The sequence below is a fragment of the Lepus europaeus genome, chromosome 2, assembly GCF_033115175.1.
Source record: "Lepus europaeus isolate LE1 chromosome 2, mLepTim1.pri, whole genome shotgun sequence".
Lineage (NCBI taxonomy): Eukaryota > Metazoa > Chordata > Mammalia > Lagomorpha > Leporidae > Lepus > Lepus europaeus.
Genome location: NC_084828.1, coordinates 85,858,357 through 85,874,255, shown reverse-complemented (window position 1 = coordinate 85,874,255; position 15,899 = coordinate 85,858,357). Strand labels below are relative to the sequence as shown.

At 32.9% G+C, this 15,899-nt stretch overlaps 1 protein-coding gene across 5 annotated transcripts in view; it reads left to right on the top strand.

Annotated features, from left to right (window-relative positions):
* The window catches only part of OPA1 (OPA1 mitochondrial dynamin like GTPase), a 100,261-nt gene that overhangs the window by 18,127 nt on the left and 66,235 nt on the right, over window positions 1-15,899 (top strand). For 3 of the 5 annotated variants that reach the window (XM_062210083.1, XM_062210074.1, XM_062210091.1), the window contains 5 exons: window positions 4,744-4,854; window positions 10,008-10,061; window positions 11,971-12,075; window positions 14,469-14,555; window positions 15,625-15,738. In XM_062210083.1, coding sequence (XP_062066067.1) covers window positions 4,744-4,854; window positions 10,008-10,061; window positions 11,971-12,075; window positions 14,469-14,555; window positions 15,625-15,738 — 471 coding nt within the window. The remainder of the gene's footprint in view (window positions 1-4,743; window positions 4,855-10,007; window positions 10,062-11,970; window positions 12,076-14,468; window positions 14,556-15,624; window positions 15,739-15,899) is intronic. The other 2 variants (XM_062210099.1, XM_062210098.1) reach the window with 1 other exon arrangement.

Genomic DNA, 15,899 nt, shown 5'->3' with positions numbered 1-15,899 from the left:
AGTTCCTGTGCTCGTTATTCTGAGTTGGAGTAAAGCTGTCTTGCTTAAGTATAATTTACATTTCTGGAGTTCCTTATGCAATAAATAGTTTTGTAACTGTGGCAAAATTAAATTCTCAAAACCATCGTCATCACAAAATAGGAACTCAAGTTTGGTGAGCAACTGACAACTAGTAGCTATACTTGGTTAGGTTCTCAGCCAGAAGCCAAATCATTCGTGTACATGAATGTGGTGTATCGAACACTGAGGGATCAGAGGAAGAAAAGCAGACGGCATTACTTTATTCTGTGATAACATTAGACTGCACTTGTATGCTCATCAAGAAAATGTGTCAGTTCATATGTACATGTGAATGTCACATTGTTTTTTAGGTAATAATTTAAAGCAGTATTTAGACAAAGTTATATATTTATATTTATTTGATAATAGGCTGTTTTGTTCATCTCTTAAAATTATTTGTTGAAATTGCCTAAATGGTGTTTCTGGATTGGAGCAAGTTAAATAATTCCAAGTGGATATTTATTTTCTTCTGACAGCCAGTAATAAACATTTTTCAATTGACTGTGAATGTATTTGAGCAGAATTTTTAGCTGGTCATGTAGCAGACTTGTTCAAAGTCTAAAAAGTAGTTTAATGCTTACAAATTTTTTTTAATGGACAGGGAAAGAAGTTTTTACTTTCATAAAGTTCTCTGGCCAGACTGAGGTTACTATAAAACTTCTAAATCAATGGTTGTGAAATTTTTTCTTACCAAGACCAGAAAGTAACTATTTTAGGCTTGCAGATCATATCTCCATAGACTACTCCATGAACCCACTATGTTTGCCAGCTTCTTCTTGAAATGATGGGCCAGAGGCACTTTGAAAATAGTATAACCATATTATAAAGTAGTTTCTGTGGCTGGCGCTATGATGTACTGGATTAAGCCACAGCCTGCAGCACCAGCATCCCATATGAGCACTGGTTTGTGTCCATGCTGCTCCACTTCCTATGCAGCTCCCTACTAATGTGTTTGGAAAAGCAGCAGAAGATGGCCAGGGTACTTGGGCCCCTGCACCCACATGAGAGATCTGCACCCACATGAGAGATCTGGATGAAGCTCCTGACTCCTGACTTTGGCCTGGCCCAGCTCTAGCCAATTGCAGGCATTTGGGGAGTGAACCAGTAGAATAAAGATCTCTTTCTAACTCTGCCTTTCAAATAAATAAGTAAATCTTTAAAAAAAAAAAAAAAGTTGTTTCAGGTGCAGACTTTGAAGTCACAATACTGAGCTTCACACCCTGCCTTTTCTGTTTTCTAAACTGTGTAACCTTGCACAAGTAAATTAACTCCTCTGAATTTTTTATTCTTCTGTAGAATGGAAAACCCTACCTGGTAGGGTTGTTACGAGGATCATGTAAAAATCCTTTAGCACAAGACCTGGCTATATAATTTTATAATAAAACTAAATATATTCTTAGGAAGGAGAAGAAAAAGAGTAAGAAGAGGAGCGTTATTGAACTTTGAAGTATTATATGAGTTAGGATATTAGATTCTTTCCCTTTTCTTCTGTGGAGTCTTTTCTGAGTGTTAATGAAAAATGTGAGAAGAGGTTGTAGAGTTGACATGTAGCTTATTTACAAAACAAGCATTTTCTTTGAAACCCAATTTTGATTATATACTAGAAACTTCAAATGATTGTTGAGTAAAAGTAGGTCATAATTTGAGTTGCTCATATAACAAGTATGTGCCACCCACTGCTCTACATGGTAGCTGCGACACATCTCCTGTCTGTCAGGCCTTATGCTGAATGCTGGGTTTAAAACTGAACAGGATGTGGGCCTTGCTGTGCTGTTGAATTTTTTACAATTCTCTTAAAAGTGCTTTAGCTGAATTCACGTAAGTGACTTATTTTCTTAGCTTGTTCAGGGTACTCTAACAAAAATACTCTAAGCTGAGTAGCTTATAAGCAACAGACATTTATTTCTCAAAGTTTTGGAGGCTGAAAAATCTAAGATCAGGGAGCCAGCACATTTGACATCTGGAACAGGGGCCCTATTCCTCATGAAGAGGCACCTTCTCCCTGTGTCTCAGAGCCCTCATGTTCTAGGCATCTCAAAAAAGGCCCAACATTTGAAGACCATCGCACTGGGAGTTAAATTTCAACATTCGAATTTGGAGAGGACAGACATTCAGACCATGGCATAATATTTCAATGTTATTTCAAATCTTTTCCACTGAACTGAATTACATTTAAATTAGCTTAACATTTTCAGTTTATGCATTGGTTTCTGGAGTTACTGCTGATTTTCTTGATCTGATGTTACAATTTTTTTTTCCCAAAAACCAAGACTATTGTACATGAACTGTGAGACTGAAAGTTGCAGGATAAAATTGACAGTTGCCAGAAGATACTTAGAGAGTATATAATTTGTAATTGTTAGCAATAACTATTTAGCATTATTTATAATAATTACTATACTATATGTATAAAATATACACTATTTTAAAAATAATTTTGCTATTTCTTGAGAGAAAAATGTCCATGCTTCAGAAGATATTTATTGAAAGAAAGTACTTTGTACATCTGAGGAGTATATCTTGCACAGTAGATGTACACGTTTCTTCGCTTTCCTATTCTAGATGACCTTAACTTAGAAGCCATGTAGCTCACCACCCAGTCTCTAGGGTAAGATTTGTTGCCTAAAATTCCAGAAAAGTAACATTAAGATTTGTAGATTAGTAGTATATTGTAAGTAGCTCTTTCTATGTCTAATTCTTGTTTTCTTCCTACTTTTTCCAGGAGGTAACAGTTAATTTCAACTATCTTCGCATAACAGTGCTTCAGTAACAGGCTTGGAAGGAAAGTCTAGAGAGTGTATTTTTTCCATTCTAATAGATGTTATTTATTGTACAGTTGTACATAGATAAGCAGTGGATTAGAGAGGAGTGTTTAACTAGAAATAAAGAAGGATCATGGGCCTCATAGACCAGTGGAGGTAAAAGGTATAAAGTGTTTCCTCAGTACTTTGGCATTTTGTAAATTACAGTATTGGTAGAATAGGAATATAGTAAGTACGCTACTATATAAACCAACCTAGGAAGCCTTCTTTAAAAGGAATTGTTCGAGAAATCTAAACACTTATATCATTAAAAGAAGTGATTATGATAAATGACCAAGTGAGTGGGAAACAAATCATATTTTTTTTAAAAGTAGTATTTTTAAAAACATGAAAAAAATTTATAAGAATGATGAGGATAATGAATGAGTGAATTAGCACTCATTTGATAAATTTATCAATGATCATAACTAATTTATTTAAAAGAGGTCTTTTGGGGGGTAAAAATAAGAAGAGGTCTTGTACTGTTGAATCTATAAACAAATGATAAAATTTCATTGTTATATGGAAAAAATCAGCTGGTTTCATCCTTTGATTTATAGTTTTATTCATTAAGTAATGAAGCTTCTGATGAGCTTGCTACTTACATTTTGAATTTAATATTACCTAATATTTTATTTTGAGACTACTTATACAAAATAAAATGTTGATAGTCATTTTTAAAAAACTCTGAGACTATTTAATAGTCCTTAGATTATTTTAATAAATGCTGATTTTTCCTCTTTTTATTTCTATAACTGGGTAAAAGCTGAGCCCATTGTACTCCCAGAACATTATTCTTGTGTACATTAGTTACCCTGTTCATTGGAACTTTACCTTTTTAGGATTTCTAGTTAAGAATTAGGCTTGTGATGTTCTTTCCTAGTTGTCTTTCCTCCCTATTTTTCCAAGGTTGATTTTTGTAATAAGCTAGCAAATAAAAATACAACATGTATTTTGGTATCATGACACAAGTGAATAGATTGTAATGAAAATTGTACCAATTTAACATTTCATGATTATTAAATGGAATTAGTTTTAGAAATAGCAGACATGATTATTTTGTACATAGGTCCAAACTAGTTTTTGTTTCATTTTTAATTGTCATATAACTATATTATTTCCATGTCTTAATTATGTTCCTATATATATAGCGCTTTTGTTTAACGATTGATGTATGCAAAGAGCCCTAAGTTTTAGTTAAGTAAACCTGTGTATACAAATGCACATAAAATTTATGGATTAATGTAAATCCTTGATTAACTTGATGGTAGAAAACAAATTGGTATGATTTTGAATGATTTTAATCTTTAAATGAAGAAATCTGGTATCAAGGAAAAATATTTGCTTAAGAATAATAATGAATAAATAAGCTATTATTGTCCTCCAGACAGTCCTAAGAGAATTGTAGGTGAAAATTGGAATGTATAAGCCTATAAGGTCAACACTTTAAAAATTAGTTCTGTTTTTTTTTCCATATGCAGGAGTTTACACTAGTTTATATTTTAAATATATTTGCTTTCTAAATTAAAGAAAAGTTAATGAACTATAGTGCCACCCTCCTTGAATGTTCTGGTTAGTCTGGGTTTTACTGCATTGATATTATATGGGTGACTTGTTGCATGAAGCATTTACTATTGCATTTTCTTTTTGACTTTTTAAAATATGCTGTTTTTTTCTGAGACATCTAATTTTACTAAGGGAAAAATGGAAATGCAGTACAAAGCCCAATTATAATGATGGCTTTAAAGGTACACAAGTTTCCATTTTTGATTTAAGCTATCCATTCCTCCCTCTCTTACAACTCTTCCTTTGTTGTGCCCTTCGGTTTAACATTGTTCTCCTCCCCAATTTCCCTCTTCTCCTCATTGTAAACTCATGGCAGGGTCTGCTTGGTGAGCTCATTCTCTTACAACAGCAAATTCAAGAACACGAAGAGGAAGCACGCAGAGCCACTGGCCAATATAACACGAGCTATGTCCAACAGAAGCGCAAGGTGATGGATGGTTTAAGGGGGCTACTGATGTATTCGCACTAATCAACCATTTCTGCCAAGATCATGTCGCCTTAATCTATTCGTGGACTCCAATTATGACAGTTTTTTATAAAGTAAAAATATTAAAAATATGTACATTTCCTATAGTGACGAGTATAGACAAAATCCAAAATATCAAACATAAGCGTAGGAATTTAGTTTCTGAAAATTAGGTTGTTTGTGAGGATCCATTGATTTGTATTTAGAATAGAATTATGACTTGCTATTTATATGGCCCAGTTTACTGAGTCACCACCCTAAGTTTGCATGCAATTCATTGACCTGTTCTTCAAGTTTATATTTCTAAAATTAAATAAGAATTACTGTAGATTTGCCAGTCTAAATTTTTTAAAGAGTGAAGTTTGTTGTAGCTAAAATGTATCATCAGTGAACTTTTTTTTTTTTTTTTTTTTTTTTGACAGGCAGAGTTAGTGAGAAAGAGAGACAGAGAGAAAGGTTTTCCTTTTCTGTTGGTTCACCCCCCAAATGGCCACTACAGCCAGCATACTGCGGCCAGCGTGCTGCGCCGATTTGAAGCCAGAAGCCAGGTGCTTCCTCCTGGTCTCCCATGCGGGTGCAGGACCCAAGCACTTGGGCCATCCTCCACTGCCTTCCTGGGCCACAGCAGAGAGCTGGACTGGAAGAGGAGCAACCGGGACAGTATCTATCCGGTGCCCCAACCAGGACTAGGACCCAGGGTGCCAGCACCACAGGTGGAGGATTAGCCAAGTGAGCCGCGGCACTGGCCTAGAGCATTCATTTTTTTAAAGAAGAAAACTATTGGGAATTAACTTCTGGGGAAAGACATGTAGTTCTTATATGCTTTGATAAACTCACTACATACGTAAGTTTTTTATATTAATAATATGAGCACAAATAAATTTTCACTGTGGACCACTGAGGCATTGAATGTTGAAAATATGATGTAATTGTTATCAAGAAAGAATAGATTCTAATAAAAATCAGAATATATCTATACCAAAATTGGACTATTGTAATCAAATATATATAAAATATAAAAAGATATAAATAGACCAGATGTATACGCTTTTGGCTGTTAGGTAACCCCACAGAATAGATGCCAAGGTTCATGTTTTAAAGAAACTTTTAGGTCAAGTGAAATAAATGTGGTGGTACTAGAGTTATACTGTGAGATTTTGAAATCAGCTAATTTATATTTACATCTGTTAGATATGAAAAGTTTTAAAGTCTATACCAACTTTATTCAAGAAGGGAGATTTGGTCATATATTGACTTCCTATCAATTCAAATTTTTAAATCAACCAATATTATAGGGACTGATTTAGTGCACTAATTCTGCTGGCTAATCTTATCTCATTTGGTGGTGGTCAATACTTTAGAATACTTATTTATCATAGTTCCATTTGTTTTTCAGTGTCATTTCCTGGCTTTTCTCAATTCCATGGCTGTGGAATCAACTCCTTTACATTGTTTAGCTTTCAGTGAATGAATAACTAGGTAGGAAAAGAAAATAATGCTCTTCTCCTACATGGTTAAATTAAAGTAGATGTGTTAAGCCCAGGAAAGACTCACTTTAAATGGTACTTTAACATCATTCAGTATGCTATGAGTGTACCATTTAAATATTCTGGCAAACTAGGTGCTTAGCCTATTCATACTTTATTTTATAATATAAGGAAAGGAGAAGAAGTAGTACATTCTGGCATGTTACTTAGAAATATAAATATAGATATGGTTATTAAATAATTTGGGATGAGTCCCATAGACCTGCCATTTCAAGATTTCTAAATTTCAAGACTAAAATAAGGTTAATCATTGTGCTTTTCAATCTGATAATTCAGGGGATATTAGTGATGAATGCTGATGAGTGATGATATTGCAGTGCCAAATGTTACTGTTTATTGTAGGCCTATTTTAGTAGTCTTTATTCAGGTTTAGTTGTATCTTTCTTATTTCTAATACTTTGATTATTAATTTAACCCTCTGTGTCTGCCTTTTCCCATTTGTAAAAACAGCCTGGCAGGACTATACCTCCATCTGTTTTGTTCACTAAAGCACACTTAGTGGAGCACCAGACAGGCTTGTTCTTAACCAAGTCTGTAGTAACCTTCTATAAAAATAAATGGGACTTTTAAAATAATCTGTTTTCTTCTATAATAAAGTCTTCCTTTCCTACCCTGAAAAATTATTTCTCTACTGTAGCCTCCCCCTCTATCCCCTTATAGTTATACAGAGGTGACTAATTCATATCGTTCCAGGCTTTTGAGGTTTATTTGAGGCAAAAAAGCAACAGGTACTTTTTTGCTTTTTAATCGTTCTCTCTCCCTTACCTTTGTGAAAGTGTAAGCAGGTTTCCATTTTTAGTATTTTATTAATAACAACTAATACATTTTCCCTCTGTCTTAGGAGCAAAAGAGCTCAAGCGGAGATGATAGATTAAAACTGCCATGGTAGTTTTGCCTCTCATGAATATGTACATGCATATAGAATTTTTATGACTCTTTTACATATATATGCATTTCAGTGTTTCACAATGGCCAAAACGGTCTGCTAGAGAGAAATACTTAAAATTTAAAGTCAGGCTTGGTTTTGTGAGGAGCTAGTAAAGGTTTTTCTCTTTCAGCTTTAGCTTGTTTTCTGCGGAGGATTCCGCTCTTTCTCCATCAGTTTCACAGCCCTGGAATTGTAGAAAAGCTCTGGTTTCAAGACCATTGATACCCATTTCTATCAGGGTGAGTTTTAAATTAATTTCATAATGAAAACTAAGTATATTGAACAGCAGAACATGAGGTTATTTTTGTTTTAGTGGCTGGATTTTACCAGTAAAGCACATCAAAATAAAACATACCCAGATCGCTGTTTAAGACGTAGAGTAACTGACAGATTAAATATAGCTTCTGCAGTTCCTTTAAGAAAATATGTAAAAATAGCTTCTCATAAATTTTTTCCATTTGTTTTATAAACTTAAGAGTTTTCATCTTGTTAGAAAATATTTGATCTAATTCTGTGTTCTACCACCACTCGTCTATATGACGTTAAGATTAATTTTGATATTCCATTAAGACATAGAATGTAGGAGGTCAGTAAACTACATTGCATCAGAAAGGAAAATGATGAATTTAAATACTCCTAAAAATATGAATTTGTAAAAATCTTAATAGTTATGATCCCACTATATTCCTAAAATTGTACCTGTGATATTTGTATTCATTAAATAAAAGCTTTACAAAAAAGTTATGATCAGTTAGCATTAAAATTGTATTTGTGATGTTCTAGTACCCTTCCATTATGTTAACATGTTATATAACATTTTTATTTTACCAAATTACAAAATTAACATTTTGTAGCCCTTGACTTATAATAAACACTCAAAATCTTTTGCATAGTTGTATTAGACTCTTAATTGTTACCCCAGATATTGAGTGAGTACTGTTCAGTTTTCTATAGTCACAAATGATATATTGTAGGAAATCAGTACACGTTCACATTCAAAACTGAAATTATTTTTACTAATACTTTTATATATATTTCATACTAATTTAGCAGTAGTTGGGTAAATATTTAATGGAATAAAATTCATAAAATATCTTTTAAAATAAATTTGGGATCTAAACTGCATAACAAATTTGTTAGAACCATAACATTACAGAATGATGGCATGCCATATGATCATAATATGGAATTATTTATTTCTTCATTGGCCTTCAAAATTTTGTTCTTTGGGTTATGGACTCCTCCCCAATTTGCTTGTCTCCTCATAGTTAAGGAGATTGTTAATAATTCTTGTCCATTCTATATTAAAACACATAGTTAAAATGAAAAAAGTCTGCCTACTATGCAGGACTGGGAATACAATTAAAGTTTGTATTATGCTATATATTTTTCTAGTTACCAGATCATTTTTGGACTAGGCTTTAAAAAAATAAAATATGTATGAATTGTTTCTAGCAAGCACTGTCATTTGTATTACTTAAACAAAGTTTGGGGAAATTTTTGAGAAAATATTTATAAATAAGAATTAAAATCTGAAAATAACTTTTTACAGCGTGGGCAAGACTTATTAATGTCTATTTCAATAACCAAGTCATCTAAATTTTTCATATTTGTTGGCCATCATGATGTCTTGATTGCTTGAATATTCAACAAATAAAATGAAATGAATAAGGATTTAAATCAAAAAGAATATTTAATTTAACTTGGGTTTCTCTTCTATAAATTTGTATTTACTAATTTTGATTTTTCAGAAATTAAATAATTATCTTTAAAGGCTGAGGATGACAACTTCTGCACCTCACCAGGAAGTCAAAGCATGGTTATATGGATTTGTCTTAAATGACATCATTTTAATTATAATTGGCCATTGTTTTTTGTATTTAGAATTGTATTGTGACTACTTTAAAACTTGTTATACAGTAAAGTTCTTTGCTTTTTAATATTTCATCTTAGAACTATTAATAACAATTTGAAGTAGTTTACACAATACCTCTGGATTTTATTCTATTTTTGATTCAAATGTTCAAATTGACTTCAGTTGTTTCACTTGGCTTCACTGCTGCAGATCCAATCTCTGTACTGTGGGTTAGCAGATATTACATTGGAACTGTATTTAAAAGCAAGCATCTGGCTCCACTTGTTAAAGTTCTGGGAATGTAATTTATTCTTTGTGTGTACTATACAGTACAGAAATGGATATTTCCTTAACAAATACACTATGATCAGTGAGCTTTTTTTGGTAGTTGTAAATGGTAGCCTGTACCTTATTTCCCAAAACACATTTCTGGAGGGATACTAATGCTTTGTTTCTCCAGGTATGTAAATCCCTGTACAAAACAACCTCTGAAGAATATAGTAACCATATGTGTAAATGTCTTATTTTTCTAACAGGCATTTCATAGGAAATATCTAGAATGGTCAAAGAAAATGACTGCCTAAGCTTTTTTATTATAAAATTTTGATGAGTTATTTTTATTGATGAATAAATGTGTTTTTACTTTCTTAAATCAAAACTGACTTCAAATTTGCTTTGTTTAAATATGCCAGTTGTTTTTACTGTTAATATTTTTTAAAAGTTTAACTTACTGTACATTCTATGGAAAACATTCAACTAAGATTAATTTATTTTAAATATTTAGGTGTCAGACAAAGAGAAAATTGACCAACTTCAAGAAGAACTTCTACATACTCAGGTAATTCTAATGAGTAAGAAAACCAGGGACTTTTTTTTATTATATTCTAATGTAATTTTGGTGATATGGAAATTTATTTTTCAATAAAGCAAAATTTGGAATGGTTTAATGATAGACATTATCAGTAGATGCAAAAGATGACTGAGAAAATAAGGAATAAAGAATTCATTCATTCATATGTAAAAACATTCATTCATGTGTAAAAATATCTTGAGTGAATCTTGTGCTTCTAAAGAAAAACCATGAAGATAAAGGAGGAAGACGGTTTGTTCCTGTATAAACTTTGCATATATAATGCAAAGTTAATGAATTGGTAACAGATAAGAACTTAAGTTAACACATAGTTGCAGATTCCTCAGGAACCTTTCCTTTGCTTCTCTATAGCCTGAACCCAATCAGATAATACTTTTTAAAGATATTTCTTGTGCTACTTTGATAAACTCTTATCTTACAGTTAATGATAAAATCATCATTTTAAAGACCTGAGCAGTGTGACAAGTAGGTAATGTTCTAGTACAAAATTGCCCTATCACTTACTTCATCACTGCTTGTTCTAGATAAATAACAGTGATATGCAATAACTAAGAAGTTACTTTGTAAAGTTAAAAGATAGTATCTTGGGTCTCTGTAGGGAAAAAATAAGCTAGTAGGTAGTGTATGAAATGAAGCAAGTATATTTTTGAATCACAGGTTTCCTTGATACAGATGTGTTGAGTCGTATATCTGACTATACACCAAAATCACCTGTGCTGTCAGTGGTACTGTGTGTGTTTTTGTCTTCCCAGCCAGTTGATTCCAGTCCTCAGTCAGAGGTTAAACATCATTGATTTCAATGTGTGAAAATATTTTTAAAGTAGAATCTAGCTTGTAGTTCTATCTTATATTAGGTAGTTCAGCTATGTTTTTCTTTAATTTAACTTAAGTTGGCCATTTTCTGAGGATACAACTATGAAATTCTGTTATTTATTTTGTTCTTGGAAGATTAAAACCTAGAATTTTTCCAAGAAATATTTTCCATTATAAAAAGAAGGGTATTATAAATAGGACATAAACAGAATGCTTATTGTAGGAAAGAGCAATTCATAATTGTTTTCTTTCGTGTTGATGTTTAGAGAAGAAATAAAAAATTTGGAAGACCAATTAGAAAGGATCAAATTTGTTTGAGAAGAAAAATGTGTGGCCAAACAGCTACATTAACAAAATAACCTGTATAAATATATTACTCTTCTTTGGAATTATTTTTATGTTAACATTTTGAGTATTAATATGTTATCTCTGGACATGTAAACTTAATAAAACTTAGAAAGACTTCAGTTACCAACTCGAACAGACCTATATTCAAAATCTTCCTTTCTTACCTACATGCTGGGTAACCTTGGACAGGCTGCCAAACTTCCCTAACCTTAAAATCCAAACCTGTATACTTCTGCCTCATGGGGCATGTGTGAAAGTGAAGGAAGTTAATGCATGTAAACACTTAGTACAGAGCCTGTCAAGTAATGCGTGCTCTGATTCTTCTAGCTGTTCTTGTTATATCATCTTAATTATGATAAAATAATGTGGAAAATAGGAAGAATTGGAATTTTTCAAATGGCTCTTAATGAAGACTTAACACTTTGGTATCATAGGAGATAATCCTCTTTAGAGTGTACTTAAGAATTTTGAATTCTTATATTTGTAGTATTTTAAATCTATTTTCTCCAACATAAGCAGCAAAGAATTTTCCAAATATTAAATTGTAATAGAAAATTATGATGAATGTAATTAAGATAATATTCATAGTTATTTTACTCTCTCATCATTTCTAAATGTGATAATTCATTTTAAATAATCAGGATTTTGGAAGTTCTAATTTAAATTTAATGTTCTTTGAAACACATAGTAGTTTATGTATATTACTTTGTTACAGTTAAAGTATCAGAGAATCTTGGAACGTTTGGAAAAGGAGAACAAAGAATTGAGAAAATTAGTGTTGCAGAAAGATGACAAAGGAATCCATCATAGGAAACTTAAGGTATTTTAAGATCATCTTAATTTGTTACTTCTCAGAACTTTCCCTCTGAACACTATGTATCCCTTAATACTAGTTTGTAAGGAAATGAATCCTTATACTTTTTCTAACCTAATGTCCATATTTCAGAAATTGTAGTCTCAAAAGACATTTTATACTGTGCTTATAAAATGTTCATACTTTTAGTAATCATTTCTTTTTGGAGAAGTATATTCTTCTGAAATAACCTTGTTTATCCTTAGGCATAATTTGTGTATCTATAAAACCATAATTATTAATTGGTGGACATTTAAATATGACTTATCATCATTGCCTTACTTGTATTTCCAGGGAATGATTTGACTACTTCAGTTTTAAGACTAATTCAATTTTAATTTTTCTGCTGGTTCACTCCCTAAATGGCCACAGTAGTCAAGGCTGGGACAATCTGAAGCCAGGAGCCAGGAACTCCATCCTGGTCTCCCATGTGGATGGTGGGGACCCAGGTTACTCAGACCATCTTCCACCTACTTTCCCAGGTGCATTAGCAGAGAGTTGGATTGGAAGTGGAGCAGCCAGAACTCAAAACTGGTGCTCTTAGGGGATGCTGGCATTGAAGAGGGTGGCCTAACCTACTGCACCACAATGCTGATCCCAACATTTTTCTTTCCTCCCCTCCCCTCTCCCCTCTCCTCTCCCCTCCCCTCCTTTTCCCTTTCCTTTCCTTTCCTTTCTTTTCTAAGATTTATTTCTTTATTATTTGAAAGACAGAATTGCAGAGAGGCAGAGGCAGAGAGAGAGGTCTTCCATCCACTGGTTCACTCCCTAAATGGCTGCATTGGCCAGAGTTGGGCCAACCCAAAGCCAGGAGCCAGGAGCTTCTTCCATGTCTCCCACATGGGCGCAGGGACCCAATCACTTGGGCCATCTTCTGCTTTTCCAGGCCATAGCACAAAGCTAGATGGGAAGTAGAGCAGCTGGGACTTCAACTGGCACCCATATGGGATCCTGGCACTGCAGGTGGTGGCTTTACCCACTATGCCACAGCGCCATCCCCAACGTTTTTCTTTTAATGAGAGGTTTCTAAAGTATTTAAAATAACTTCTGAAAAAGCATATGCTAGTACTGTTATCATCATCACATTGGTAATTACCATTACCAATAAATTAAATCGTCTTTCTTGTCAAACCATGACATATATGCTAAATTTAAATTAAATTTATTTAGTTTCTTAGATTAATTTAAATTGCAAAATAAGTAAACATGATTTATTGCAGTGTGGCAGAATCTTGATGCAGTAAATCATGGACTAAATATGTCAGCAATTTACCTCAGAAATGGTATTTTCTTTTATAAAATGCAATAGTAATGATAATTTTTTGTTCATTTTATGTACATGGGGGTGGTAGCTGCTTGCCATTTAATTATTTCCAGATGTTAAGAGATGAAAGGAATCTTAAGCCTTCATTTTTTTCTACCTTACCATTAGACTTTATCTTGAGGTCAGGCATTGTGGTGCAGTGGGTTAAGCTGCTACCTACAACATCAGCATCCTGTATAAGAGTTCCCATTTGAGCCCCGGTGCTCTGCTTCCCAACCAGCTACCTGCTAGTTCACTGGGAAGGCAGCAGAAGATGGCCCAGGTACTTGGATCACAGCCACCCTCATTGGAAAACTGAATGGAGCTGCAGGCTCCTGGTTTTGGCCTGGCCAGAGCACCAGCTGTTGTGACTATTTGGAGAGTGAACCAGTGGATGGAAGATCTCTCTCTGTGTCTCCACCTTTTCTCTTTTCACATAAATAAAATAAAAAACAAAAAATAAAAAAAAAAAAAACCTCTCATGTTGAATTAGTAAATGCTTAATGGTTACCATTTTTTTTTTCCTGGCCCATTTATGTACTCATTTATTCACTCATTCATCAGATACTTACTTGAAGATTGGTCCGTGTAAGGCACCATATTCAATCCTGTTTCTACAGAAAGAAGCGTTATAGAATCTGCCCTGAAGCTTTCAAATTTCAGCCCTGCCCATTGGTCAGAGGACAGTTAACCACTCTTTCTGGTTTAGCAGTCTTCCTCATGATCATTTATCCTCTCTGTCCTTTTTCCTCTGGCTGCCATGTGCACACATGCACACACACACATACAGCAAATTTAGTGTAGAATAATTTCCTTCTCAGTTGACTCTTTATATGATTTTTTGGGTGTTAACAGTCTTCCAATATTGGCATTTAGTATTAAATAGTGAGATTTATTATTAAATAATGACTTCCCTCATTAACCATTTAATTAGAAGGTTAAGAAATTAATGAACTGTATTAATTAGTATATCTCTGAATAAAATCACTAAATAAGAAATGGAACTCTAACCTATACCATTTTAGTTTTATATTATTAATATTTTAAATGTTTACAGAAATCTTTGATTGACATGTATTCTGAAGTTCTTGATGTTCTCTCTGATTATGATGCCAGTTATAATACACAAGATCATCTGCCACGGGTAAGTGCAAAAAGTAACAGTGAACTTGGCCATTAGCAATAAAGCATTGTAGCATCTCAAAAACCACACACAAATACAGATGTTTTCATATATTTGTATTTATATTTGTGTTTATACTTATATATATATGTGTATATATATACACACCTATATACACAGACATACATACATAGAAGTAGAATTTTTAATCTATATAATCTTATTTATATGTTCCAGGTGTTGTCTGAAGCACTGAATATTATTTGGCTTTTTATTTTGGTCCATATAAATAAAGTATATTTTTGTTTTAGTTATGTCTTATGAAGGAAAACTATCAGATAATTAACATTATATATTCAGAATGTTAAAATGTTTTAATAGAGGATTAAGTTAGGCATATGTGTGAAATTTAACCCAATAGCATTAAAAATGTTTTTATAAAGTCTAAACTAGCTATGAAAAAATTTCTGTAAAATTAGTAATCTGGTTTTAGAAATAGTTTCGATTAGCACAAATTTTTGAATAAAAATTTGGCTACAGATAGTGCATACAATTAATATTTTGCTGTTTGTATCTTCAGTATGTATACATGTGTCAACCATCATTTTCTGTGGATTTTTAAAACATTTTTGCAGTAAAATGGATGCAATTGGAGACCCTTATACTTAGTGAAATAAGCCAGTCCCAAAAAGACATGTCATGTTTGTCCTGATTTGTGGCGACTTACATATAGAATATTTTTTAAAAATGTAATATATATGAGTGAAATTGACATTTTGAGATTTGTGGATTGTTTAAAACCCTTGTTTATACTCCTGAAGAAAAGTGATTTTTCTACTTAACTACTTGTTGAATTCTTTATTTAGTAAAGAGTTAAGCTTGTGATTATAAAATAAATTGAAAGTATATCATTGCAAAAATTAACAGAAAAGTAAGAAAGGAAGGGGGGAATGGAAGCAAGGGAAGGAAGGAGGGTACGGTGAGAAGTATCATTATGTTCTTAAAAAGACTCTCAGCAGCATTCCGAATCTATTTAAATTTAATTTGGTATCAGATGAATATGAATAAATGTTATTTGTTTTCTGGTAAGGTTGTTGTGGTTGGAGATCAGAGTGCTGGGAAAACTAGTGTGTTGGAAATGATTGCTCAAGCACGAATTTTCCCAAGAGGATCTGGGGAGATGATGACACGTTCTCCAGTCAAGGTAGGAAAATGAAAAAGTTCCTCGGAATAACTGCTTCAGTGAGATCTGTTCATTTTGTTAAAGTGGAGACTTTTGACTAAATAAAAATGTTTTTACAACACTTAGAATTATTCTTGTATAGAAATTAGTAGGAGGTGTAGTCGTAAGTCCAGTGTTGCAGG